The sequence below is a fragment of the Odontesthes bonariensis genome, chromosome 24 (assembly GCF_027942865.1).
Source record: "Odontesthes bonariensis isolate fOdoBon6 chromosome 24, fOdoBon6.hap1, whole genome shotgun sequence".
In the NCBI taxonomy this organism is placed as follows: Eukaryota; Metazoa; Chordata; class Actinopteri; order Atheriniformes; family Atherinopsidae; genus Odontesthes; species Odontesthes bonariensis.
The window spans coordinates 27,086,683-27,114,631 of NC_134529.1; the positions used below are offsets into that span (position 1 = coordinate 27,086,683).

General features: G+C 42.3%; 1 protein-coding gene across 1 annotated transcript in view; it reads right to left on the reverse strand.

The window, feature by feature from the left end:
• mdn1 (midasin AAA ATPase 1) overlaps positions 1–27,949 on the reverse strand; it is an 80,534-nt gene that overhangs the window by 41,288 nt on the left and 11,297 nt on the right. The window contains exons 16-44 of the mRNA XM_075459527.1: positions 27,333–27,544; positions 27,140–27,243; positions 24,992–25,136; positions 24,657–24,753; positions 22,726–22,839; positions 21,026–21,173; positions 20,805–20,912; positions 17,803–17,954; positions 16,376–16,554; positions 15,451–15,659; positions 13,740–13,886; positions 13,495–13,636; positions 13,282–13,416; positions 11,359–11,497; positions 11,069–11,198; positions 10,483–10,613; positions 7,839–7,977; positions 6,968–7,082; positions 6,525–6,785; positions 6,242–6,439; positions 5,039–5,247; positions 4,828–4,950; positions 4,508–4,705; positions 4,085–4,192; positions 2,930–3,118; positions 2,659–2,748; positions 627–890; positions 274–538; positions 22–181 (exon numbers count right to left, since the gene is read on the reverse strand). Coding sequence (XP_075315642.1) covers positions 22–181; positions 274–538; positions 627–890; positions 2,659–2,748; positions 2,930–3,118; positions 4,085–4,192; positions 4,508–4,705; positions 4,828–4,950; positions 5,039–5,247; positions 6,242–6,439; positions 6,525–6,785; positions 6,968–7,082; positions 7,839–7,977; positions 10,483–10,613; positions 11,069–11,198; positions 11,359–11,497; positions 13,282–13,416; positions 13,495–13,636; positions 13,740–13,886; positions 15,451–15,659; positions 16,376–16,554; positions 17,803–17,954; positions 20,805–20,912; positions 21,026–21,173; positions 22,726–22,839; positions 24,657–24,753; positions 24,992–25,136; positions 27,140–27,243; positions 27,333–27,544 — 4,611 coding nt within the window. The remainder of the gene's footprint in view (positions 1–21; positions 182–273; positions 539–626; positions 891–2,658; positions 2,749–2,929; positions 3,119–4,084; positions 4,193–4,507; positions 4,706–4,827; positions 4,951–5,038; positions 5,248–6,241; positions 6,440–6,524; positions 6,786–6,967; positions 7,083–7,838; positions 7,978–10,482; positions 10,614–11,068; positions 11,199–11,358; positions 11,498–13,281; positions 13,417–13,494; positions 13,637–13,739; positions 13,887–15,450; positions 15,660–16,375; positions 16,555–17,802; positions 17,955–20,804; positions 20,913–21,025; positions 21,174–22,725; positions 22,840–24,656; positions 24,754–24,991; positions 25,137–27,139; positions 27,244–27,332; positions 27,545–27,949) is intronic.

Here is a 27,949-nt window from a genome sequence, read left to right on the forward strand (position 1 = left end):
AGAGCACTGAGTATATCGCACCTGCAGAAGTTGACATTATCCATAAGCAGCCAGTCACCACTCTGAAGGGCCTGAACCAGCATGCCATCCAACCACTCGAAACCCCCATTTGTCCAGCCATCCTCCAGCTGAGCCAGACGCTCCTTCAGCAGCATGAAGTCCATCTGCAGCTTGGACATGTCTGGAGGAGAGCCCCAGTATGTTCATCTTATTTCCATGACAAAAACAGTTTCCTTTACACAACGCAATATTGAGTCATCCAACAGTACCTACCGGTGAATACTTTGAGCTTGATGTTGAGTTTCTGCAGGAGGACGATGATGACCTCCAACTTGTTCAGTGCCTCAGAGGTGACTGTCCCCCCAGTTCTTTCCAGTCCTTCCTCCTTTAACCACTGGCAGAATAGGCCCCATGTCTGCAGAAGGAACTCTGTGTCCTGGATACCAACATCTAGGGACATCAAACCACGCCGTATTACCATGGCAACTATATAGTCCACGCTCTCCAGCACCTGCTGCCACGGTCGCATAATATCAACCTGGAATGATGAAAGGAGGGAAAGATTGGAGAATAATAAAGTCTGTTGTTTGCAGACAATAAGTCATGCTGACATCGTTCCTGATTACCTGTTCGAAACCTCCCAGCAGCTCTGTGGTGTCCATGGCGCTGTTCATGGCCATGACCCGGAGTCTGTGTCCCATCAGCAGAGCCAGCAGTCTCACCAGACTGGTCTTTCCACTTGCTGTGGGGCCAACCAATATGGTCATCCAGCCCATCTCCACACACTTCATCAGTGACTCCAGGGGCCGCAACGATTGGTGTGTGATGGACAGTGGTGGGTCCAGAGCCACAGGGGCCCCACCGCTGCGATTTAGTACAGAAAAGCCCACCTACAGCAGAAGAAAATGGAAAATTCATGAAAAATTGAATAACAAACCATTCCGTCTTCATTTTTTTTTTTGCTCATGTTCTTTTTAACGTAAACTGCACAAGAGCGGGTAACGAATCCAGAATCCAGAATCAGTTGCCATGGTGATTAGCACATGACACTGAAACTTGGAGCTCAACATAGCTTGTGAAGCCACTGATTTGTTTTTGTGGGCGTCTGATAAATCACACTGAAGATTAAATGATGGAATATACACAGACGTGCTTAGTAGGAGACTCACCTAATGTTAAAGGGGAACTCCGGGGCATTTGAAGAGCAATCCCATTGCTAGAGGTTGTCAAATACTGATAGTAGGACACAGACAGGTGCAAATCTGCGCTCCCTGTGTGGAGATCGTGCTGTTCGCACACTCTGTCATGCGAGGCTAATACGTGGTGGCTAAGGGGCAAATTCTAACCCTTCCATGTAAAACAACAACTTGCACACTGCAGAAACGTCACACCACTTTATAAACCATCCGACAATAAAGTCACAAGCCTTACCATCAAAACCATATGCATGGTTCTCACATTACTGGCATGGGGACGTTACAAAACAACTTTATAAACAGCATGTAACTCACCGGTTAGTTGTACACGCGCATGTGAAAGCCCAAAAGAGTCGATGGACGATAATCCCATATACAAAACAATTATCTTCTCTAGAAAAACTGTGTTCAAGTATTTAAAACATTAAAACAATATTACTGGGCATGTATTTTTGTAATGTTTCAAAAACTTGAACGCAGTTTTTCTAGAGAAGATAATTGTTTTGTATATGTGATTATCGTCCATCGACTCTTTTGGGCTTTCACATGCGCGAGCCTACAACCAGCCGGTGAGTTACATGCTGTTTATAAAGTTGTTTTGTAACGTCCCCATGCCAGTAATGTGAGAACCATGCATATGGTTTTGATGGTAAGGCTTGTGACTTTATTGTCGGATGGTTTATAAAGTGGTGTGACGTTTCTGCAGTGTGCAAGTTGTTGTTTTACGTGGAAGGGTTAGCTCTTGCCCCTTAGCCACCACGTATTAGCCTCGCATGACAGGGTGTGCGAACAGAGCGATCTCCACACAGGGAGCGCAGATTTGCACCTCTCTGTGTCCTACTATCAGTATTTGACAACCTCTAGCAATGGAAATGCGCTTCAAATGCCCCGGAGTTCCCCTTTAAAGAGCAACGAGCACAGAGATACGTTTGCACCCACAGATGCTTGCAAACCATAAACTATCAATTTGCCTGTTGGGTATCCACGGCCCCAGGTGGCAACATAAAACACTCCATTACACATAAAATCCTTTTAAACTTTTCTTAATGCACATAATAAACAAAATAAGGAAGAATTGCATTGTGTATGAATTGACCTTGAAGAGTGAATGAGTTAAACAGCTTTGGAAGCAAAGCAAACACAGCTTACATGAAGCACGGATAGCTTCCAGGTCACTTTACTAAACATTTTTTTTAAAGAATACGAGCAGTTATCTGTTTATCCCTTTTTTGTCTAAGCATAAAACTGGTAATCGAAGAATGACTCTTTGTCCCATAGTTTTTTTGGCTTTTAAAAAAAAATATTTTTTTACGCGTTTTCTTTTTCTTTTGAAAACAGAATAAATACATGGATTCATTAACTATGTGTATGTAATGAAAAAAAGAAAGAAGAAAGAAAAGGAAAAAAAAAACATTTCAGCTAACAGGGTATATATATATATATATATATTCTTTTGACTAACCTGCACATTGAGAGGAGTGATGTGGAACTCTCTGGAGCCACAGTAAGGCTCATAGTCCTCCCCAAACACCTGCCGGAACACAAGCAGCACCTGTGTGGGACAGAAGTGCACGTTAGTTTGCAAAAGAGTACTGCATCTCCATATGCATCTGGAACAACAACAGTGTTTGGCCACTGAATGCAAGAGAAGAATGCAGAAAATAATTGAAGTGGTTGCAAAGATACTGCAGTTCTGGCATGGAAAAGACAGATAGGTTGGTAAAACAGCGCACCTGAGCCTTATCATCCTCCGTTCTCATTCTGTCCGCATATACCAAGGCTACATGCTGGCCTGGATTGAAGAATCCAGGCGACTGGTCATTCTGCATCAGCTGGCACCAGCGGAACATGTCACGCAGGTTAAACTCCCAGGGACTTCCTTTCTGACCCCACCGCCTCTCAACACACACCTCCTGAACAAGCTGGAGGGGGGGAAACCGACAGTTTCAGACACAGTAGGAATTAGGCATGAGCTGGTTACCGGTTTCATGGTATACCACGTTATTAAAAAGTCACGGTTTCAAAACCACTAAAATTTTCTGTCATTCCCTGCGATATGACCGTTTTTTTAATTTTATTTTATTTTCTATGTGGCGGCAGAACTTTGGGGAATTTGCTGTCGTTTCAGTCACTGGAAGTGGCTTTGAGTATTATGAAAAGCGCTGTATAAAACCGATCTATTATTATTATCCTGCATCCTGAAAGCCAACGATGATTCTCAAGTGTGTCCACTGAAGCACACTATTTCATGAAAAACAAAGAAAAGGTAACACAATACACTAATTATTGTAATGGGTGAGAATGCTGATCATTGATGGCAGTGCTACTCTTCCTGCTCTTGACAGGGGCACTTTATTTGTTGTAGTGTAGTTAGCGGAAGTGTTTTTACTTTTTTATATTATTTATGTTCTGATCTTGAGCCATAGGTTAAGTGCTTACATTTATTTGCATTTTGTGGGGGTTTTTTTCCACTAAAAATAATTCAGAAACTTGTGACTTGAGTTGCAGGTTTAGCTTTAGCTAAAGGACAGACTGCATTTATTTTTCAAATTTTTTTATTTAGAAAGAATTCAGTCATTTTTTAAATGATTTAGTTTAAATATACATTTACTAATGTCCAGCATGTTCTATTGTTTCAAAATAATTTTTTAAATTTTTTTATTGTTATTAAATACAGACATTCAAAATACACATTTTAGAGCTGTAATCATAATACCGTGAAACCGTGATATTTTTGCCTAAGGTTATCATACCGTCAGAATCTCATACCGGCCCATGCTTAGTAGGAATGAAGAAGAAGCCACTTTGATTTTTGGGCCAGATGAAGGTCTAGTATTAGTTAATAAAAGATTGGTCTTTAAACTGTAAATCAAGCAAAAAGAACCTACCTTGTTACTGAACTCCACCATTTTTGCAATGATTTTCTTATCAATGTTGGAAAAAATAGAATCCCCGATGAACTCCATGTCTTTGCTCGTAAGCTGGTCCACAAAAACCTGGAAACAAAGGGTTACATTTTATTTCTTTAACAGGCATGGAAACCAACCAACAACAATCATATTCATCACTTAACTCCGTAGCAGATTTCTGTTTTTTTTTTCTCTTGTTAAAAGAGGAAAGTTTAAGGATGACAGAGTGGGGAACATTATGTGCAAATACAGTGACAGATGTGAAATTAAATGGATGTAAAAATTGATCTGCCGAATGACAAAAACTGCACTATCCATTAAGACTATTCTACAATTCACAAGGACTAACAAATGAAGAAATAAGAAAACAACTACTTGAAAGACACGCAAACTCTTCCTCACCTGAGTGAACCTGTTGAGGAAGGATTTGGGCAAACCCTTACGCCCACCACCTTGAGTGAATGGGTTCTGGCAGCCAAAGATCTTAGTCTTCTCATGCTGAACCTGGAAACTTGTGCCCAGCTCAGGGATGTAGATCTCTGCTCTGTGATCAAAGCATGCATTTAGGCCCTCCAGCACCGACTGGGAGGCCAGGTTCAGCTGTCAGCATAAGGAACACAAAAAGAATCAGTTTGCAGTATAACATTACATTTCTGAATATACATTTGTTTCTTTGTTTTTTTTGGGTTGGATACTAAAAACATCTGAGGAGCAGTTCCAACCTCGTCCAGGACAACCCAATGGCCTGCTTTCAAAGCAGCCAAAAGGGGGCCGTCACGCCAAGCAAACTCTCCTCCCTTCCCTCCCTCCACTGGGAGATCCGTCCCAAACAAATCAGTAACATCCTGCCGGAGAGAGGACATCATCAACGGTAGAGTTAGAGTCAGCATCTCATCGTTTTTTTTCAGGGCTCAGTGAAAAGCAAAGCCTCACCGTTTGCTCTGACAGGTTGATTCTGACCAGATGGTTCCCAGAAGCTTTTGCCAGCGCTGCCACCAGGCTGGTCTTTCCCACACCAGGTGAGCCTTCCAGCAGCACAGGTCTCTGCAGCTTCAGAGCTCGCAGAAGCCTCTGTGCGTTCACTGCAGTAGTGCCCGCTGCAATGGTGTAGTCCGACAGCTCCCGGCTCTCAGTCTGAGACCCTAGAGACACGTTTGATGTAATAGGGGATATAGCTCTATGTAAGGATTGTGTTCATATGCCATATATGCTTTTAAACATGTTATGACCACTGTTCCCTCTACTTTTTCATGTGTCTGGGCATACACACAAGCTCCCTGAGCACACTGAGGACCACTGTGAGCAACATCAGATGTGCACGCTGTGGCCACACACCAGTATCTCACCTGTTCAAAACCTTGGATCATAGCAAGTTACATGGCGTATTAAAAGAATCAAATCACAGCAGCAATTTCCATTAGCTTACTTTTAATATCAGTGATTTGGCGCACTTAAAATGAAAAAGACAAAAATCTTGTTGTTCATGAGATGTGTAGTATGTTATATGTTATATGTCATGCTTGCAGCCTGCATGTTTTGCAGAGTAGACCTTTCTCACTTGAAAAAGAAAAAATTTCCCCCAGTTTCATTGCTTGTTTTTCTATTTGCACATACTCAGACAGCCAATCCATACTAAAAGAACCACATTTCTCTATTACTTTGGCTTGGTGAGTGGATGTGTCGCTGGCGCTGCCCGTTCGTTTCGTCATGATAAGAGGTTGCGTCTCTTAACTCCTAACTCCGCCGCACTGTTGTTAGCTAGCTAACCTGCACGGCGCGTATGGGCAGGACACATATGCAAGCACTATCAATGCTATGATAGGGCTGCATAGCGTAAGTAAACCGTATCTTATCATTGGCTGAACACCTGTCACTCACTGCGTTACATTGAAAAATGGTACAGAAAAACACATTATTGGTCTAATTAATTAGATTCGATTAGATTAGGTCCAGTATTAGATATTAATGAATACGTTTATGATGAATTTTATTTTATGCGCTGCATAGATTTTCTTGTGTGCTGAGAATGTGCGAGCAGTGCGCGATTGAGGGAACATTGGTTATGACAGTAAGGTAATCACCAAAAATGATAAGGGGCAGACAATATCGGAACTTGTGTATATTAATACTTCATACCTAAGGCGATGTAGAAGGGGTCAAGACCAAAGAAGTCTTCTCCCCATTGGGGCTCACGTGGCAGACTGCTGTCATAAACTCTCAGGGCATCCAGCATCTCCTGATCAAGCTTGGTCATCTTGCTCAGCCTTCGCTGCAGGAAACCGAGGCACATCCGACGTGCAAAGAGAGAATTGTCTGAAGAGGACACGGTGGTTCCTGTGCAGAAAGAGGACACGAGAGCATGCTTGCCAAACACTTCCTCTGAATGAAGAACTCTATGAAAAAGTATCCGTTCGCTCACCTGAGCCAATGCCATCTATGTATACCAAACATGCAGCATGGACAAAGGCTGTAACAGTGTCCAGTCTGAGGTCCCACTCTGCTTCCTCTTCATCTTCCAGTGCTCCCATGGTCATGAATCCATCCTCATCCCGCTCACACACCGCATTCAGGAAGTTCACCCATGAAAGGATATCTCTGACACTCAAAATGCAGCGTCGTCCAAAGTCTTGTTGGGTCAGCCACTCGATAAAGTCGAGCATCAGCTCTGCAATGTTGCCACCTGTTTTCAAATACAGGAGATGTGTGATAATCTGCAGAATTTCTTTGATTTTACACCATCCATCATGAGAGCAATAACTCTGAACCTTATGCCATTGGTAGAAAAACCAATCCCAATGAGCAAATGTAGGTATTATCCGAACACATGGTCATCAGATAATAACTTGATTTTGGTTATTTTACCATCCAAAGAGAGCCCTGAGCGCAGGTTATGTTGGACAATCTGCAGCAGGTCACTGCGGCTGTTGCTCTGAGGACACCAGATCTCCGTGAAGCGGTTCCTAAGAGCAGGAGAAAGCTATCCACAAATACATGCACAAGTCAGACGCGACCTTAAAATGGTTCCAACAGAATAATCCTTTATCCACCCCTCAACTGGAAGACCTAAATTGTTGCAGCAGATAATGGAAAAACTAAGTACAGAAAACCTTTAGAAAATTAGAAATTAGCATCAAAGATAAGATACAGCACTGAATCAGCATACAAACATAGAAAACCTAAAAACATTAACAGGCTTATGTGTTTCCTAGATCAAAAGACAATGCTAATTTCAGTGTCATTAACTGTTGACCTGTTTAAAGTTTGAATGAGTCACCAGATTGGACGACAGTGACTGAGCAGTTTTACTCATCTGCTGCTGTTGTAGATTTAATTTACAGACTAAGAATGACGAAACGAGACGTTTTCTGCAGTTCAGACGTACTTTAGTTATTAACAAAAGGCAAAAACATACAGCGTGCGGTTTTGCGTGTTACAAAATGGCGGCCCACAACACCCAACAAACTCTGACGTAATCACGTCCCGTTCACCTTTCTGCTCCTAGAACATCTTTGGTAGTGAAGTCCTTTTAATGTTACTACAAATAAATTAAATTCAGTCTCCTTTTAACCACATATTCATCGCATGAACTGGGTTTTATCAATATTAATGTTAACTTATATTTCAACTTGTGTGAACTTATTTATTCTTCTCAAATAATGTCTTTGTAAAAAATAAATTCTCAACACTTGCTGCCATCTTCATCCTACTTTCCACCGACAAGCCAATCACGTACCTCCTTCTTGCCAAAGTCTCCCCCAGGGTTCATTGTGGCAACCAGACGGAAAGCTGAAGCTGCTCTGATCAGCTCCACATCGTCGTCGTCTCCACTGCCCTTCTCTGCCAGCACAAGCATCTTCTCAGTCTCAAGAACGCTGACAGCAAACACAACACAGTGTTAGAGGTCCTTCATAGCCAGTTTTTCACCTGTAAGCATTTCTAAGGCAACAAACTACGAGTAAAACAATTTTTTTTTATCATACTTAAAAAAAATGGAAAACTGCATTGTTATCATGATGACTCGTTAAGTTACTAAAGTAAACAACCTGATCACATGATTCTGACACTGGGGTTAGGGTTAAAGATGCTGTATGTTGTTATTTTTGCTTTTATATCTCTGTGTTTCAAATGCATTCAATTAGTTCCACCTTTCGTTCTGTATGAGTTTTATAACACTGGTTGGTTCTGAGCTCCAAACGCCACTGATGAATTAGATATACAATATATTACAATTAATTGGACACACCTACCTACCTGGGAAATAGTTATCATTATTTGTGAGGTAAAAATAGGTGAGGTAAAAATCTAAGACTATGAAAGCATATGTAAAACAACATTAATTAACATTAATGTTTCTAAACAGAACTAATGAAAAACACACGTTAGCATGGATGAGAAAAATGGCAGTAAATACACTTCGACAGTCTTAGCTTTTCTCATAGTTAGTGTCCTTGCACAACAAAGCAATCTCTTTCCACTGGGACTCGTCTTTTCAGCTGGACGGCACCAAAAAAGCAAGACTATTTACAAATGAAGGAATGCTGGCATGCACACAGCATCTGGCCCACCAGGCACAGACTGAACTTAGATCTCTGTATGCCCTCCATTGGTGCCTCACAAACACGTTACAGCTTTTTCTATGGAGGACTGAAACCGTCATAATCCAGAATTAATACAAAAATATATACAGAAATGGCTAAATAAATAGGTTCAGATGATAATAAATGCTACTAAAATAAATAACAAAATAATAAAACAGTATATGAAATAAATACATTTCTCTGCTTTCATTTTAAACTGAATTAGTTTAAGCTTGTGTTCATTGAGTTTTTTATTTAAATCTAGTTTGTTATTCTAATGGGAATTAATTTAATTTCTCTCTTTGTTCATTTATTATTCCTGTATTTCTTTCGGAATTATTGTCCCTTGCATTGTATTGATCTACTTATTTCCTTAAAATGATTTATTTATTAGTTTATTTGGACTTTGTCATACATTTTTCTCTCTTTTCTGAGAGGATTAGATTTACTTCTCTGTTGTTTCCCGCAGTGCATTTTCTCCTCCAGTTTATTCCCATGTTTTCTTTCAACATTTCCCTGCCTGTGTTTTTATTGCCTCGTGTATAAACGAGGGAGTGGTCTTTCAAAGCTTTGCTCTGCAGTGAAAAAGGAAAAAGCAGACAAAGGAGTGAAACTGTTAAATTATGACGACTGCAGCCATTATCTGAGCTTTCACCTGTGCTTTCTTGGCCAATTATTGATTGTTGGCGCTTTATCCTTTTTACTGGGAAATCTGCTGTTATCATCCCCTCCCAGTTCAACATAGCTTGAGCTAACTTTCAACCCATCTGCTTTCGATTAACACATGGAGTCTTCTTCGGAGCCAATGCATTGTTGGCTTTTAGGAGGACTGCATGTCTGTCAATTCCATTGACAAAATGTCAGTCTGCAGGGCTTAGTCAAAAAGATCAATGTGGCTGGCATATTCACAGCTTTACGCCTCATTGTTTCACATATTGTTTGAGACCGTCTCCAAGCGGCAGCAACACGCTTGAACATGCAGACATGCGTTTGCAAAGCTGTGTGAAGCACAGAGGCTGTTGCAGAGTCCTGCCGGTGCCGTTGGTGTGCCTGAGTTCAGGAGGCAGAGATAATAAATTGGGGCTCTAATCGAGAAAGACCCTGATCTCCCTTTGTAACAAACTGTAACCTGGTAATTGTTAAAGGGGCTATACCTGTGGATCTTAATAACTACATCACACATAGCAGCTCACTAAGTCTGAGACACATTCTGTTACAGTCTGTTCCACGGTAAAGATCAGCTTGTCCTCGTCCATTATTCCCTGAGTGATGCTGACCTGTTGCTAACTAGCTTGTCAGCAGGAAGCAGCATGTTCATTTCAACCAATAAGAAGTGTTTAGGGCCGGGATGCCGCGAGGGATTTTATAACGGGTCTGCGTCTTCGCTGGCAGCATGTCAGGACAGGCTGATTGGAAAGTACGCATTCTAATCACTTTTTATCAATCGCTCTCGTTCAGTCAGGATGAGGTGTAAAGCTGGGGGAAAAAACCAACATGTTACCTTGAGTTTTGACGCTCAAGGTAGATATGTATTACTCATTGGTTCCTAAAAGCAGATTTCATTGTTTCACAGCTGTAAGGAGTGCAAAGCTGTTCAGATCTGTGTGTTTCAATGGCATATAAAACTGAGAGTCATCCACATAAAAGGAGACGTAAGAAGTTCAAAATGTACGAGGTATAAGCCATATAATCCACTCAGAGCAAAGCCCTATACTCTAATCCAGGACTAACCACTGTAAAAGGATCCTGCAATCAACAGTTTCAAAGGCAGCACTTTCATCTCAAAGAAGCTGTTTGTACCTGTTGAGTCTCTCCAGCACCGAGTCATCTGCCAGGGAGATCTCATCCATAAGGAACACCCCTCCCTCCTTCATGGCCAGCACCAGGGGCCCATTGTGCCACTGAAACAGCCTTCCATCCTCAGCATCAGCCTACACAAACACACATGCACACAACAGCAAAACTTCCTGTGAGTCTACGAACAACAAATACTGGAGTTCATTTCACAAGAATGCAACTGAATGGAATCCTTCTTTCTTAACCAGCTTCTTCCATCATCATTTTCTCAGCTCTGCTGATCTAATTGACAAATATATAGCAGTTAAATCATTCTTCAGGTATCAGCCTCTTGGTAATTATATCAGACGAAAAAAGACCCCGATTTATAATCCAAACATACATATGGAACCAGGGTCAAACATAGCAGGCCTAACCAAACATTATTCAAACTTATTACTAAACTTGTGCTTCTCCTACAGTGACAAGTCAATCTCTGCCATACAAAAGCTCTCCTAAGACCACCTGCTTTGCCAACATATAAGTTCTATAAGCGATTCTTTTGTGATCTTGACTACCATTAAGAGCCCCAGAAAGGTTTCACTAGTACCTGATGATGCCTGACAGGTCGCAGGCCTCCAAGGAAGTCAGACGTCTCCATGTGCAGATGGCAGTTCACTGAGAAGAACTTCTGCCCGGCCAAAGCAGCATAAAGCTGGCAGATGGTAGTTTTTCCACATCTGGTGAGGGAAAGGATAAAAAAAAAAAACAACGCCATTCATATAAGGAATAGTTCTATACATCTTAAATGAAAGTATCGGCCTAGTGAGCAAGCGGACAGAGCAACAAATACAAAGTGTCCGAAAGCTGGCTAAGAAGTTTAGTCTTAGGGAAACTTACCCGGTGTCTCCAACAAGCAGGACAGACTCGCCAAATCGTAGAGCCCGACCGACCAGCACAGCAAGCCTCCTCATGCTATGTGTCCATACTATGTGACGGAACTCCTCTGGTACTCCAGCAATGCTATCAACGAAGGGACCTTCCAATCAAAGCAAAAAAGTGTCAAAAAAAGCACAATACTTTGTTCATATGACTGAGCCAGGTTTTGTGCTCTGGATCGATACAATTGCTTCACATCTTAATAACGTATTGATAAAAGACAGAATACCATAGTCCCTTTAGCACAAAGTCATTGTTCTGCAGCTCTTCCTTTGACAGATGACATTAGCAGTGTCTGCACTGCATGTCTGAGACATTAAAAGCCTGAAATGCTTTGTTACCATCACAGTGGAAACTGAGGAGGAAATATTCTCCAACGGATATCATCAGGATTTGGATTTACTTGAAAGCTTTTTAATGTCCTCGCCCCCGAGCACACGTATGGGCGCAGAATGACTGAAGTACGCCTGAAGCTAAGACACTGTGGACAGGGTCAATGCATTCTTCTGCTCCCAACCATCTCCATAGGAGATTATTCTACAGGTAAGTAAAGGTGGATTTACTGCACTGACGTTGATTTTGAATAACTAGAATGGTGAATTTGTCTGATGAAGGTCCAGTTACAAAATCCTAATTTAATTAGGGCAGAGCAACAGGCTGAAAATGCTTTAAGCAACCACGAGCCGACAGGTGGTGTTAATGGGCTGATTTTCACCATCTCCATCCATCATCTTCCGCTGGTCCGGGGATCGGGTCGCGGGGGCAGCAGCTTAAGCAAAGAGACCCAGACGTCTCTGTCCCCAGCCACTTCCTCCAGCTCTTCTGGGGGGACCCCGAGGCGTTCCCAGGCCAGCCGAGAAACATAGTCTCTCCAACGTGTCCTGGGTCTTCCCCGGGGCCTCCTCCCAGTGGGATGGGCCCGGAACACCTCACCGGGGAGGCGTCCAGGAGGCATTCTCACCAGATGCCCGAGCCACCTCATCTGACTCCTCTGGATGCGGAGGAGCAGCGGTTCTACTCCGAGCCCCTCCCGGATGACCGAGCTTCTCACCCTATCTCTAAGGGAGAGCCCAGACACCCTGCGGAGGAAACTCATTTCGGCCGCTTGTATTCGCGATCTCGTTCTTTCGGTCACTACCCACAGCTCGTGACCATAGGTGAGGATAGGAACATAGATTGACCGGTAAATCGAGAGCTTCGCCTTCTGGCTCAGCTCCTTCTTCACCACGACGGGCCGGTGCAGAGCCCGCATCACTGCAGACGCATCACCGATCCGTCTGTCAATCTCCTGCTCCATTCGCCCCTCACTCGTGAACAAGACCCCGAGATACTTGAACTCCTCCACTTGGGGAAGAATCTCATTCCCGACCCGGAGAGGGCATTCCACCCTTTAAAAGGGTGGAATGAAAAGAATTTAAAGAAAAAAATTCAAATTTCTTTAAATTCCTAAATTGTAACGAGTGAACATCCACTGAGGACCACTGGCAGTCTCAGTCTCATTTTAGGCAGCAGTCTCGTCTAACTTAAGCTGAGCCAGGGATTCTGAAGCCGTTTCCTCTTCTTCTTCCTCTTCTTCATCTTTGTCCTCCACCTCCTCCTCATCATCATCATCCTCCTCATCCTCATCTTCATCGTCGTCGTCATCCTCTCCGTAAAAATAAAACGATAAAAAGATGGAGGTTTGGAGCATGGAGCATGTGGGTATAGGGTATACCCACAGGAGTGATTAGAACCCAACACCATAATCTGCAAAGCTGAATTACATATGATTCTGAGTGTAACAGGCTTACATGCATTTCCAAAGTCCAGTTTTAGTTTTTCCCCCAAAGTGTCATGTAAATGTGGTAACTGTCCCAGAAGAGTGAAGTGATATGCTCTACTCACTGAACCAGCTGGTCACCTGTTTCTGAGAAAACAGGTTTTCAGGGTTCACTCTCCTCTTGAAGTGCTTTTCCAGAGTGGACAGGATGGTGGCCTCCTCCTCTGGCTTCCTCACACGTCCCCCCAGCAGCATGTATCCTGACGGAGGAGACAAAAGTTTCATTTAGGGATTTATCTGATGTTCGGCAACTCAACGAGATGTCCGATGAGCCTCACCATCGTCTGCCAAGTGCTGCAGCCAGTCCTGAGAGGCCTCCGTTTGCTCCTCCAGCCTGTAGCGGTCTGCCCAGCGGAACAGATCTCTGAGTGTGATAAAGCCATGTTTCCCCGCAAACACCGAGGATCCTCTGCGTAATGACTGGGAGGAGGGATGGATGCATTTTGTAATAGCAGACTGGATTGTCCCTGACAGGTCGGTCATTTAGAGCGATAAATGGGCCACAGAGAGAGTGTGCGGTTACCTGAAGGTCTTGCATGACTTTGACAAGCTTGGTGCAGTAGGATGGAGGTAAGCTGCACCTCTGATGGAGGATGGTCTCCAGCTCTCCACTGGGAAGCTCATCGAAGTGCAGCTCCACAAAGCGGTTTCTGAAGGCCCGGGAGAGCACCTGCATGGTGGGAGATTAATCACAGGTTCACAGGAGTGAAATGCCACAGTACAATTCAAACCTAAATAAATAAAGCCTACTTCAATTAAAAAAAAAAAGAAATCATAGATTCTATTAAGAGTCCTGGGCTCCTTTTCTCATTATCATCAAACATTCACTTTGTGCTAACTGGGTAGCATCCTTTTTTATTAGAGCTGGGCAAGTTAACTCGTTATTATCGCAACTTGTTAATTATTTAACGCCGACAAATATTTAATCGCGCATTAACGCAGGTTTTATTTATTTATCAAAAACATCTAAAAAAAAAAATAAATATTTCAACAATTTTTTTTTACAAAAATTAAAAAAAAACAAAAATTTTGGCAGAGAGAGGGGGAACAACACGCAGCACAGGGCCGTCCGATGCGGAACTCGAACCAGGGCCAGCTGCAGCGAGGACTGCAGCCTCTTGTACATGGGGCGCCTGCTCAACCCACTACGCCACGGACCACCCTTGTTTTATTATTTATTTTATTATTGTAAAACTCTGTTGCTCACAGGCTTTTATTTAGTAAAAGTCTGTTGCTGTCTGCTGCGGAACTGGAAAAGAAAGTAATCGGCGGATTCACCAAACATGGAGAAGGGTACGGAACTTTTACTCGGCCATTTTCATGTTAAAGTTCTTCCAGACGGCGGAGTCGACAGAACCAAAGTCATCTGTAAACTCTGCCAAGTTGAATTGTCTTCTCAGCGTAGTAGTTCCAGTCTAAAATATCACTTAAAGGCAAAACACACAACTGATAGCAGCAAGTCATTCAAGGAAACAGACAGTGGAGCGAGGCTTCTACATAAAAACTACAGAAAGATGCTGATGTTAAAAGTGTGTTTGCACAACAAATGTTATGGCACTTTCATTCATATGGCAGCACATTTAAAATAAAACTAAATGCTATACACTACTTTTGAATTCATTTTTGGATTTTGCGTACAAATGGGATTAATCGCAATTAATCAGGGAAATCCTGTGATTAATTAGATTAAAAATTTTAATCGTTGCCCAGCCCTATTTTTTATACGTCTGATGAACAATATTTGTAAATGCTGTCTTCTTATCCAGTGTTCAAATGATACATTCAAAGTATGTTGTATAAGGAATTTCTTTGGTGTAAAGGTGCACCATACAGGATTATCTGACTTTTAAAGTATTTACCCTGCCTCTAAGGTGGTTATGTGGTTGGCATCATGTGTTTGTCTATCAGCAGGACTAATTAAAAAGCAAATGAAAAAAATACCAGCAAAACTTCAAAGCAATTCAAATTCATGAAATCAGTCCTGGTGGACCTGAGCAGTTTAGGCCTGCCCTTGTTTTAGTCTTATTTTCTGCATTCGTAACATTTTCTGGCACTAACATTTGGGAAGTAGCCAACAGCCAATAACAATGCACAAGGTGTGTGGGCGGGGCTTAATGCTGTCTCTGTGTGAGTGTCTCTGCTCTACTGTATGCACGTGTGATGGGTGTGAAACAGCTGCAGGTCTGTTTATCCGTTTCACCACACACAAACTCTCAGGTTTTCCTATAAAATACCTTTCTGCCACCATAGAGACCAGGAGGATTCTGAGTTGCAAACAACATGAATCTGGGGTGAGCTTTGATGACTTCCTGAGTCTCAGCCACAAAGAGCTCCCTGTTGTCATCGAGCAGTCTGTTGAGAGCCTCCAAGACATCAGTGGGGGCGAGATTGAGCTCATCCAGGATGATCCAGTAACCTTTTCTCATGGCGTCAATCAGAACGCCTGGAGGAGATAAAGAGCAACACTTTAGCCGATGAGGGCTGGGAGGGAACTTTCAGATGGGAAGCTTGATATGAGATCCACATTTGCATACATGAATATGGTAATGATTTAATGGCTGGAATTAATTTACTTCAGTTAAATTAGGATAGGTGAGGATCCCCACAGATAATCGTGGCAGGCTTTCTATACAGCTCAGGCGAATAGTTAGCATTTGGCCAACCTCTTCTCCGAGCCACGCAGTCCAACACTTATTTATCATGTTCGACTCACAGACAGTCACAGCTCCTCACTGAGTCTGACTTTCAAAGACTGCACAAGTGCTATACATGTTTAAAAGCAGCCCCCTGCCCCAACCCAGCACATACGCACAAACACATAAAAAATTTAAAAAAATAAATAAAAATAAAAAATAAATATATATGTATGTATACATATACTTATAGAAGTAAATAAAATAAAATAAACTTAGAAACGTGTCTGCCCACACTGTAACTATATGTATGTCAGGGCCCATTATTTTGCCAAACATAACTTTTGTCATTTCTGTATGAAAGACAGTGTCAAATTGTCAATACAGCCTGGTGGATACAGTTATTTGCTATTCTCGATCTTACTTTGTAAAAAAAACCCTGCAAACCTCCCAAAAAAACCAACACACAGCAGATGTGAGTGTGTGATGGACCAGCATGAGGATGTAAAAAGGATGACGCTCATACCCTCTTTAAATACCAGCTTGCCCCTGTCATCTGAAGAGTAGCAGCCAATGTACTCCTGGATGTCAGTATGCTCATGGTTGTTGATCCTCACACACTGGTTCCCAGTGGCTACAGCCAGCCAGCGGATAAGGCTCGTCTTCCCCACAGACGTTTCTCCCTGGATCAACACCGGGTGAGTCCTGTGAGGCCCAAGCATTTTTTTTTTTAGAGAGAGAGAGAGAGAGAGAGAGAGAGAGAGAGAGAGAGAGAGAGAGAGAGAGAGAGAGAGAGAGAGAGAGAGAGAGAGAGAGAGAGAGAGAGAGAGAGAGAGAGAGAGAGAGAGAGAGAGTGACAGTGAGAGTGAGAGAGAGAGAGAGAGAGAGAGAGAGAGAGAGAGATTGATTCACGGGAGGGCATGCAATTGATCAGTCATCAGTTCAGGGTCGAGTGAGGTTGTAACCTCAATGTAGCAAACTAGCCTGAAAGGCTATCAAATGCTAAGGGACTGCTGAGCCAAACAGCCGCCAGTCCTGACAATAATAAAACCAAAACATTTGCATGTGTATTTAATACCACAAGCGGTAAGCATCAAGATTAAGAAACCCTTCTCGAAGGACAAAGCGAGTTTCTCTAGAATTGGTTTACTCATAACATGTTTTGCCATGAACATTTTTAAAAAAAAATCATATCAACTTAACAGGCAGGCAAGCTGAAAGCTGAGAAAGCCATTTTTGCGCTTTGGTTTGGGCATACTTAACTCTTATTAACAGGTTTTTTTTCCACCTGCTGACAATCACAATTAGCTAGAACAAAAGTAAACAATTATTCAACCAATACAGACCAGGTGACGTAAAAAAAATTCCACATAAATGCTTTTACCTTTTGGCAAGCTTCCTGAATGTAAATCCTGATATTCTGCTACCACAATCCAGTAAAGGAGTCTAAACTTAACTGCTTAAGGTCAATTTAACAGAAGACTATCATTTAGTGCAGTTTGGTTTGTAAATGTCTTCCATGACTGGAGTCATTGGAATCCATTTTCCAATGACACCACTGCTCTCTCAACTTTGTTTCAACAGTTTGACCTGTCAGCACAGAGCCTTGTCAGCACAGAGCCCTGTCAGCACAGAGCCCTGTCCTCACAGAGCCCTGTCCTCACAGAGCCCTGTCGTCAGCTCCATGCAACCCCTCTGGGATCTATTTATGGCGCCCTGATGTTGCCTGTCCTTAACAGAAACAATGAAGAGGCATAAAAGCTTCCTGCCTGGCAGATCACTGCAGGGACATTGAGTTCACCATCAGTTTTGGCTGGATGTACTGCCATGCTTCCTTTCCAAAAGTGCTAAAATTAGCTGTGTCAACACAAGGGTCTAGACTTTTAATAATGAGCCCATTGATTTTCAGGGAAACTGGGTGCTGTGAGTCATGCTGGGTGACAGTTCTCCTACCCTGCAGACACAACTCTGGCAAGGTCGCGAAGGTTGAGTTTCACTGAGGCGGTGAGGATGTAACTTGGGTCCATGGCTGGTTCCATCTCCCCCTGTGGTACCCAGTAGCCTTCCATTTCCACACAGGGCCTGTCAGAGGGCGCTGGAATAGGCTGTATGAAACACACCAAAAAGCTTTTTACATCTGTTGAACTTTTATTTTTGCATGTAAAAATCAGTTAGCTGACAATTACAGAACTACTGAAGCAATGCTAATTATCAAAGAATTGTACCCATTTGTAATTTAACAAAGCAATCTTGCATTGATGTAAGTTTACAAAATTCTAAAATGCAATTACAGTGACTTCAAAAACACATCATTAAAATCATAGGCTGACAAATCCATCTCATCTCACAGTCAAACATTTGCCTTTAGCATGGGACTGAACCCCAAGAATGGCTTTAGCTCTCAACAGCCAAAACTTCCCCAAAAAAGAAAAAAAGAAAGCCATCATAACAAAAGTGCTGCTTTAAATGACAATCTGTGATGAGTTTCTTTTAATTTCTTTAAAATTGGAACTAATGGCATTCTATTCGCATTTACCAATTTTTTCATATTTTACGTTTTCTTTCAGGTACGAACAGAATTTACGAGTGATCCAGACATTTCATATGAGTTTCGTAAAATAGTCCGCTGCAATTTGAATCAAGTTTGCTTGACTAATGGATTGTATATTTAATTACTTTGAAGCAATCGTAAATAAATAAATACATTATACCCCATAATGATGCTGACATTATTCTGTTTGACTTAAATCATGCACTAAATGAAGGTTAATTTGACTCTGTATATAACAAGGTCAATGGGAAGTGTAACCAGAGGCTGACTTGCTACATTTGGATGCCTAAAGCTGGATTTATAGTTGACGCGCACACGGCACAGACGGCGCGTGACGTCAAAATGACTTTTCTGGCCTGGTGGGCACCATGAAAAGGTGGCGCGGCGCGTTGTCGTGCACCAGTCAAAATTTGTAACTTGGCGTGCGCGGAGAGCGACAAACCGGATGGACCAACTCGAAAACAGGCTCACAGTTGCGTCATGTAAAATCCATCCATCCATTTTCTATACCCGCTGAATCCGTCGGTCGGGTGGCGGGAGCCTATCTCAGCTGTCATCGGGCGAAAGGCGGGGTACACCCTGGACAGCTCGCCAGTCCATCACAGGGCCACACAGAGACAAACGAGACAAACAACCGCACACACGCTCACACTCACTGCTAAGGACAACTTTAGAAACACCAATTAACCTAACATGCATGTTTTTGGACGGTGGGAGGAAGCCGGAGAGAACCCACGGGGAGAACCTGCAAACTCCACACAGAAAGGCCCCAGCCGGGAGTTGAACCTGGAACCTTCTTGCTGTGAGGCGACGGTGATAACCACCACACCACCATGTCGTTAAGAAAATTGCAACTACTGGCTCATCGACTCGCGCCACTATAAATGACTGGCACGAAACCGTGATGTCATCAACACCGCTCGCGCGAACCATTGCAGCAACCATGCTAGAGCCTTTAGCACGTCAGGCTCTTGGAAGAGAGCGTGTGTTCAGGGACCGTGTAGATATCCTTCCAGAGACGGACAAATGGCTGACATCGCGATTTAGATTGCCATGGACTGTGCTGCTGCAAATATGCAGCTTGCTAGAGCCACAACTCCAGAGAGAAACACGCCGATCAAACCCAATTCCACCACACGTCCAGGTCTTCACCACCCTTGGATTTTTGACCACGGAAACACTTCAGAGGGAGATTGGAGACAGATTGAGTGTGTCCCAGTCCACTGTGAGTTGTGCGCTCCCCTTGGTCATCAAAGCTCTCATCAGTTTGGTACCCATACACCGCTGTCCAACATGTACAAATTAAGAGGGACTTTCAGGCCATGACTGGCCTGCCAAACATATCGGAGTAATTGACTGCGTAGCCTTATATGTTATTATTTTGGGGGTGGAGTATGCAAATTTAGTATCCTTGTGCACGTGCACTTAAATACGCATGGGTGGCATTCATCATTTACGCAGGTTATTTACACACTTTTTCTGAAGTAAAGAGCGTTTGTTGAATCTGACGTGACGTGTTTGTACGAGACCTTGGGAAAAAAGTGACAAAAATTTAGAATAAAAATATGAAAATGTGGGGTGGTCGGTGGCGTAGTGGGCTGTGCAGGCGCCCCATGTATAGAGGGATTCAAACCTCGCTGCAGTGGGCCCCGGTTTGAATCCCACATCGCACAGCCCTTTATTGCATGTCATTCCCCCTCTCTCTGCCTCTGCTTCCTGTCTCTCTTAAACTGTCCTGTCCATTAAAAGGGAAAAAAAGGGCCAAAAAATATAAAAAAAATAAAATAAAATTCTTTTTAAAAAAATACGAAAATGTTCCTCTTCAGTATTTATTTCCAAACATTTGTAACTAAAGTTACGTAACCGTTAATAAAACATAATTTCCCGTCATGCTTTTCAGGACACCAGGGCATTCCCAAGGCAGATTAGAGACATAATCTCTGGGATGAGTCTAGAAGTCATCTTTACAAGATGCCCAAAAGACCTTAACTGGCTTATTTCAATGCTGAGGCATAAAGACTCTAGTCTCTCATAGGGTGATTTTGACACCTGAGGCTATTTTCCAGCACTGGAACTTGTGATCTCATTCTTTTGGTCACCAACCACAGCTCACGCGCAAAAGTGAGGGTTGGAATATAGATTGGTAAATCCTCGCTCTATTCACCATGACAGATAGTTACAGTGCATCACTGCAGAAGATGGCTCAGTCTGGCTTGCAATTTCGCTGTATTCCACCCTCTCTCATGAATGGGGTAAGCATAAAAGAAATGAATAAAAGCTGCGGACGACAACACTGCTTGCGGTAGAAAGAGAAATTCAAATAAGCATGGGCATAACATAACTCTTTAGTGAAAGCAAAATGTTTATAAAAAAATAACAACAAAAACTCGGAACAAAATCTTACTTGTTTGAGACACTTGGTGTTCCCCATCAAAACGTGCTGGCACACAAGTTTCTGAACCACAGGATGGGAACTTCTGTCCAGCTGTGTCAGGAAGCTCAAGCAGAACCCCTGATGGTGAAGGGGATGGCAAAACAAAAGAAAAATCAAGAAAAGAACTCAAATAATCCAAATTTCTTTTGGCGTCCGCACAGTCCGTAATTGTTTCGGTGCTAGATTCCTACCTCATAAAGTGAGCGCTGCACACTGTGGCAAGGGTTTGTCGCCACGTACTTCAGAGCCCTGCACAGTGTCCGAAGGCTGTAGTGGGGTCTGTGGCCAGTCCCGTCCACCAGATGGGAGTTGGCCTCTTTTCGTACTGCCAAGTAGAAACTGTACACAACCACATTAATGAACAGAAGTAAAAGAGGAATTTGGAGAAATTCAAAGCAGAATGAGCTTAGTGTAAATAATGAAATTCAGGAGGCACGTGGGACAAGAGATAGATTTATCTATGTGCAGCAAACATATTTCAAATGTGCTGAATTCATAACAATAAGTGAAGGATCTCTTTGCACTTTGTAATGCACACATAAAGAGAACAGATACTGTCTGCAGATGCAGAACTGTTCGTAACACAAGCCTGAAACTGGATTCACAAAACATCCTAAAGCTAAGGGGCAAGTGAGGCATAACCAAGGCTAACATTGTTGGTTAATCACCTAGACTTAGTCATCATGATGTGTTACACTACATCCATCCATCCATCTATCCATCCATCCATCCATCCATCCATCCATCCATCCATCCACTTTTTTTTTATACACGCTTAATCCAACTCAGGGTCGCGGGGGGGCTGGAGCCTATCCCAGCTGTGATTGGGCGAGAGGCAGGGTACACCCTGGACAGGCTGCCTGCCCATCACAGGGCCACACAAGACTGGATAGTGTAGTGGTAAGATTGCCACCTTTCATGTAGGTGACTTGGGTTCAAATCCCCTGCATGGAAGGTACTACCTCCAGTAGGTGTCCTTAAGCAAGACCCCCTTACCCTACCTGTAAGTTGTTTTGGATAAAAGCGTCTGCCAAATGCATGAACATGAACACACAGAGACAAACGAGTCACACAACTATCCGTGCTCACACTCACTCCTTGGGTCAATCTTAGAGTCACCAATTAACCTGACATGCACGTTTTTGGGCGGTGGGAGAAAGCCGGAGTACCCACTGCATCAAAAACAAAAACCAAGCAAACCCAAATTCTACTTCCTCTATATTTTAGCAACACATTACATAATCAACAATTGCGTTCAATGATTTATCCTTCTATTCCTCACCTTCACTAAAATAAAGGAATCACCCGTCAATCAATGTATAAACCGAGTGCTTCAGGTCAATTCATGACATTTTGTCACCCATATCGACAGAGGAAATCTTAGGAGTTAAGACCAGGACACAGAATTGCAGTCTTACATACTTTTCTGTTGCCCTCCCAAAATACCAGATGTTGTATCTGTTCAAATAACCGAAAACACAAATTGAGAAAATCATTAAAACTTCAAACTCAGGATTCTGCAAAGGAATAAAAGCATTAAATGGGGATTATTGACGATTGGATGTCTCTTGTCCAAGTCTGTTCGTAAATCACTTGACTGGTGATCATCATAGTTACGTCTTAGAGAAACCTGGCCGAAGCATGAGTAATTTAAGCATTACACAAACAACTACCCCAAATCCCATACATTTTCACTTTGCTCAAACCACAGGCTGAGAAGGAGGCGTGGCAGCGAGCTCTGTAAACCAATCAGTCAGTTGTGAAAAATACCCAAATACCTTTCAGGCTGCATAAATAAGGTAGATTCTTCGTATGTCTGCAAAGTTTAATATTCTCCTGCATTGTCTTACACATACATAAAAAAAAAAAACTGTTGCTAACTGTAGCTAACCTTATGATGCCACTGATGACGTTCCTATGTGGATTCAAGCCCTTGAGGTAGTCTGAAATCAGGATCCACAGGTCTCCTTCGTTCTCCAGTTCCTCCACATACAGCTCAGTAAACCTGCACAAGAAGACGCACAAACACATGCAGAATGTTTACACGGGAATCAAACTGCAGTTGCAATATGTTCATTTAACCGGGACAGAAAAGAATACATTAGCTTCTCTAGCAAATAATACTGAACTGCACCTAGAACAAGGGTTAAAGCCACAACACCGTGCATAATGTACATTAAATCCAGTGCTGGACAAAGTACTCAACTCCAGTACTTGGGTCAAAGTATTGATACTCATGGTCAAATTTTACTCAATTACAAGTAGAAGTTGCTCGCTCAAAACTTTACTCCAGTACTGAAGTACGTACTTTTTAAAATACTTAAGTATTCAAAAGTACAAAGTACATTTTCTAATATCAGTGCATTGCTGTGTTGTTTTCTGAGTGCTTTAACAGAACCATGAAACTCTCTGAAACCACCTGATGATGTACTGACATGTAGAACCACTAATACAAAGAGTCTGTAGCACCTTTTAAAAACTTTAGCATAAAAATGCAATAAAAAAAAAAAGAAAACAAATGTATTTAAAACATCCCCACCCGAAAAACAGGAGAGCCTTTTTTTCCCTCCCCACACATCCATTACTGTCGAGTCCTTTACCGCCAACAAAGTTCAAATCTGCTCTGATGAAGATCTTCAGTTCACAAAACACTGTGGTAATCTTGGCAGAAAACAGCCTTGCAGCCAAATCCAGTTTTCTGCTGAGACTCCAGATCTTTTTACACCGCTCTGGTGTGGCCAATTGCATTTAAGGGAAAGAAAAACAGCAACAGCGGATTCCAAAGCCTAAAAGGAACGAGTAACGACAAGCTTCCTGGAAATGTAGTGGAGTCCAAAGTACAATATTTGTCTTTGAAATGTAGTAGAGTGAAAGTCACAAGTTTAAAAAAAAACAAATACTAAAGTAAAGTACAGATACTCAAAAAATGTACTCCGTGACTGTCCACCACTGGTTAAATCAGAATGCAAACCTCATAAACCAACTTCTGACACATAATAGAATATACTATACATATCAAATATTGAAAGTGAGACTTTTTGCTATTTCATGAAAAGTATTAGCTGATCTTGAATTTGTGGGTAGCACTACATCTCAAAAAGGTTGTGGGAGAGGATCAGGTTTTATGGTGATGTAGCATGAATGCCCATGAAGGTCTGGGAACTAAGACGATCAATTGCCGGGCCTTTAGGAGTGGAATGTTTTAGACCAATGTTATTGTCCAATATGGGATTCTACAGTCCTGCATCTTCTATGTTGTGTGTCATGATGTGCCTGATCTTTGCAATGGGTGAAAGGTCTGGAAAGTACTCAAGCATTTGTCTTGCTAAATATGGAAGACCAACCCTGAAAAAAAACATTGTCTGGATGGGAGAATATATTGCATTCATCCTTCATCCTTCAGCATCGATCGTGCCTTTGCAGGATTTTAAGTTGCCAATTCCATTATCCACGACCATTTACAGGACTTCATTTCACCACTTGTCTCCTCTATCATAATATTGACAACTTTAACTTGCAAGTTCAACAACTATTTCAGCAGAATGAGAGGATGCTCATGGTGGGGTGGACTTGGTATTATGGTCTGGGTTACAATATTTAGTCTGGTCAATATTTCACAACTTGGTTGTTATCCTCTTTTTGGAGTTTAGAACATTCTTAAGGGTTCATAAAGGTTAATAAAAAAAAAGGCAAAACAAACTATAATAGAAAGAAAATAGGGTTCAGCTTGGACCATAATATAATCCAAGTCACGTGCATGTTATCATCATCATGATTATTCTCAGGGACTTTAACGTTGCTTTCACCACAGTGCATTCTCACCTGTTCCTGAGGCCCAGAGGAAGGTTCCTTTTACCCACATCAGTCGCTGGATTCATGCAGGCAAAGAGACGGAAATCTGGGTGGCGAACCAGGGGCTCTGTGTTGAAAAAAATTGCATTTCCAAGAATCTTAAAAAACAATGCGAGGTGGTTCATTACACCTAAACAGTTACAGAAACCTCGGCTACTCAGTAGGATCTTTAGAATATCACAGAAGAGCATTTCACATCCTGCGACTCGTCGACTTAAACTCCAACAGTTGCAACCAATGAAAGCTGAATCTGCATTTAATAAAATGTTATCACAGCCCTATCACCAAGTGATAGTCGGCCTCACCAGTGTCTCCACGATCCAGCAACACCAGAGATCCCACACTGCTCTCCAGTAGACCACTCAGACACTCGAGGGTCTCTGCTGCTGCCAGGTTGATCTCATCCAGCAGGATCCAGTGGCCCTTCTTCACTGCCTGAGCTAATGTTCCCTGAGGAAGACACACAGTTCAGCACAGTTATACGCGTGACTGTGTATTACAACTCCAGATTGCAACCAAAAATCTCTGGCCCATGACTAACTTTCCCTTGGTTACATTTGTTATCCTAACATTTAATAGTTGATTTATTTATTTTTTTTTATTATTTTTTTCTTTGTGTGTGCTCCCCTCCTTACATTCACTGTCATACAATTAGAACCAATCGCAGGCTTTGAAAGTCGTCACCTGGTCACACCCTTCGACCGTCTCTGCCACAGATTTTTTTATGCTGATGTATGTGCTTCTAAAACTGAAACCCGCATTGCAGATTAGTCTCTGAGACCAAGACATGCTCATAGCTGGTGAAACAAAAACAAATGACACCCACCAGTATCTCAAGATTAAGAGAAATACAACAAAAATGCTATGCAGTCTGTTGCATACGTCTCTGGTCCCAGCCCTGAAAGCTCACAATGATACTTGATCAGCCAATGTCTCCCATCTCACGAGTTAAAAAGCAAAAAGTTACGCTGGCCAAGCATCAACATTTGCCCCAGACTCAAGAGCTGGAGCCAGCTAAAAATAAAAAGACCAAAAAAGTAGAAGACTGTGGCTTCTGTAAGATAAATAATCCAATGTGATACACTGCATCTGTTGCAAAGAATGCAGTAACAACACACCAAGGCATTGCAAAGCAATTCTGTTTCATCTAAAATTGAAAGTGTTTCTGAGGTCATTTTACCGTGTACTTAATGGTTTTTCTATTACTGGTGCGCAGGGGGTCAGAGGTGTGTGGGAGAAGGAGTTGTCTGTGACCATAGATGAAGAAAAGTGGGATACCATTTGATCTCTTGGAAAAAAAGATCTCAATTTGCGCTCGGACAAGAGCTATACAACTTAAGATTTTACACAGATTACACATTTCCCCTCGCCGCAGGCATTTCTTCAACCACTCTCTCTCCCCTCTTGTGTCTCAAGTGTAAAACTGATGTGGGAACGTTAACGCTTTGTTTCTGGTCTTGTCATAAACTTCAAAGATATTGGGTTGAAATTGTAAGTGAAATGGAGAGAATTTTTCATATCAGTGTGGACATGGACCCTGATTTTAGGTCTTCCACGTGACCATTTGAAAGCGGCAGCTAACAAAAGATTGTAGAATATTCTAACCTTTGCGGCTAGGAAAAATATTCTTTTGCGATGAGTCAGTGACAAGGTTCCTTCTGTCTGTGGCTGGCGCAAAATAATTTTTGAACTGATACCTCTATAATTTCTTATTAGCGTCATACATCACAGTGTACATCCGTTCTACAGAGTATGTCGCCCGTTTTTGGACCATAAACTGACCAGACCTTTCCTCCACCCTATTAAAAGGACTGCTGTGGACTTTTGTGTACTGTAAGACTGATTCACCACCTTTTGTATCATGCTGTATGTTCATCTCTATGCAAGAGCTTGAGTCAAGAGTCATGTTTGTTTGTTTTGTGTCTAGTTTGTTGTATGGAAATGAAAATTGCAATAAAAACAATGAAAAAAACAAACAAACAACGCAGCAAGGTGGGGAAGACATTGAAAAAACCCACAATGTTAACAAGGAACACATCATTTGCTGTCAGGCAGCAGTAAACTGAAACAGTGAGGAGTCACATATGATGGAAAATTCAACATCATTTCAAATGCAGCCAGAGAAGAGATCATTTTTACACAAAGGAAGTCCCAAACCATCCTTTTGACAAAGAAAGGGTTAAATGTGAATAAGTGTGCACACACACAGCTACCATACATGCAGATAGATTGGATAGACGGATGACAAACATCTGCCTGCACCTTTCTTCTTTTCTTTCTTTTTTTTTTTACAACCTTTTACATAGTTATCTGTGAGGATGGAAGATGACAAAATAGCCTTTCGCTTGTGTTGTGGCACTAAAGGTGCTGTGCTCAGGTACACCAAAAATGTTCTTAAGGTCTACCTGAGCAACCAAATTCAAAAACTTGATTGACTTTTTCAAAGTCCTTACCTCCACAAATGCGAAGACCATGGCCGTCTCACAGGTTTGCATCTGCTGCTGGGTCTGCTTGAGTCTCAAAGCCAGCGCCTCCCACTGCTCCTGCAGCAAGGCAGCTTCACAGACGAGAGGGAAAACACCAGTATTACACCACAACAGCCAGCCTTCCAGAATGCAGCTTTGTCTACTCTTTCTGGTGAACTACCATTTGATTTCTCTTTAAGGTCCGTAGCCAGGGCAGATTTGCAGACATGGTCCATGAGTTTGAGCAGATCCTGCCAGCGTTTCCCCCTGAAGCAGGTCTGCACGTGGCCAAGGAACGTCAGGTTCTGCTTCCGCGAGTACGTCTGGGAGAATAGGTCCTCAAAGGCCTCCCGCAGAGGGAGAAGCAGCTGCTTGTGGTCTACTGGCTTGTACCTAGAAGAGACAATGTCTCAAATTGAAAAAAACAAACCCTCCACCAGTACAACACTAACTCCCACCCTGCCCTCATGTTGGGATCATTTCTAACTCTGATAATGCTGGAAATAAGAAATGGATAATATGGGAGGGACTTGTTAAACGAAGGCACTCTACCCTTTTCCTTCTTTAAATTGAAGGAAGTTTTTCACACACAATGCAACTTTTTACATTCTTACCAAAAAATATTAATAACCCAGGAACAAGTTGTTGTTGTTGTGTATCGTCCACCTGGCCCTTATTCTGAGTTTCTGTCTGCATTCTCAGAGTTTTTATCCCAGTTAGTGCCGAGTACAGATAAAGTCATTGTAGTGGGTGACTTTAATATTCATGTAGATGTTGAAAATGAAAACCTAAATATGA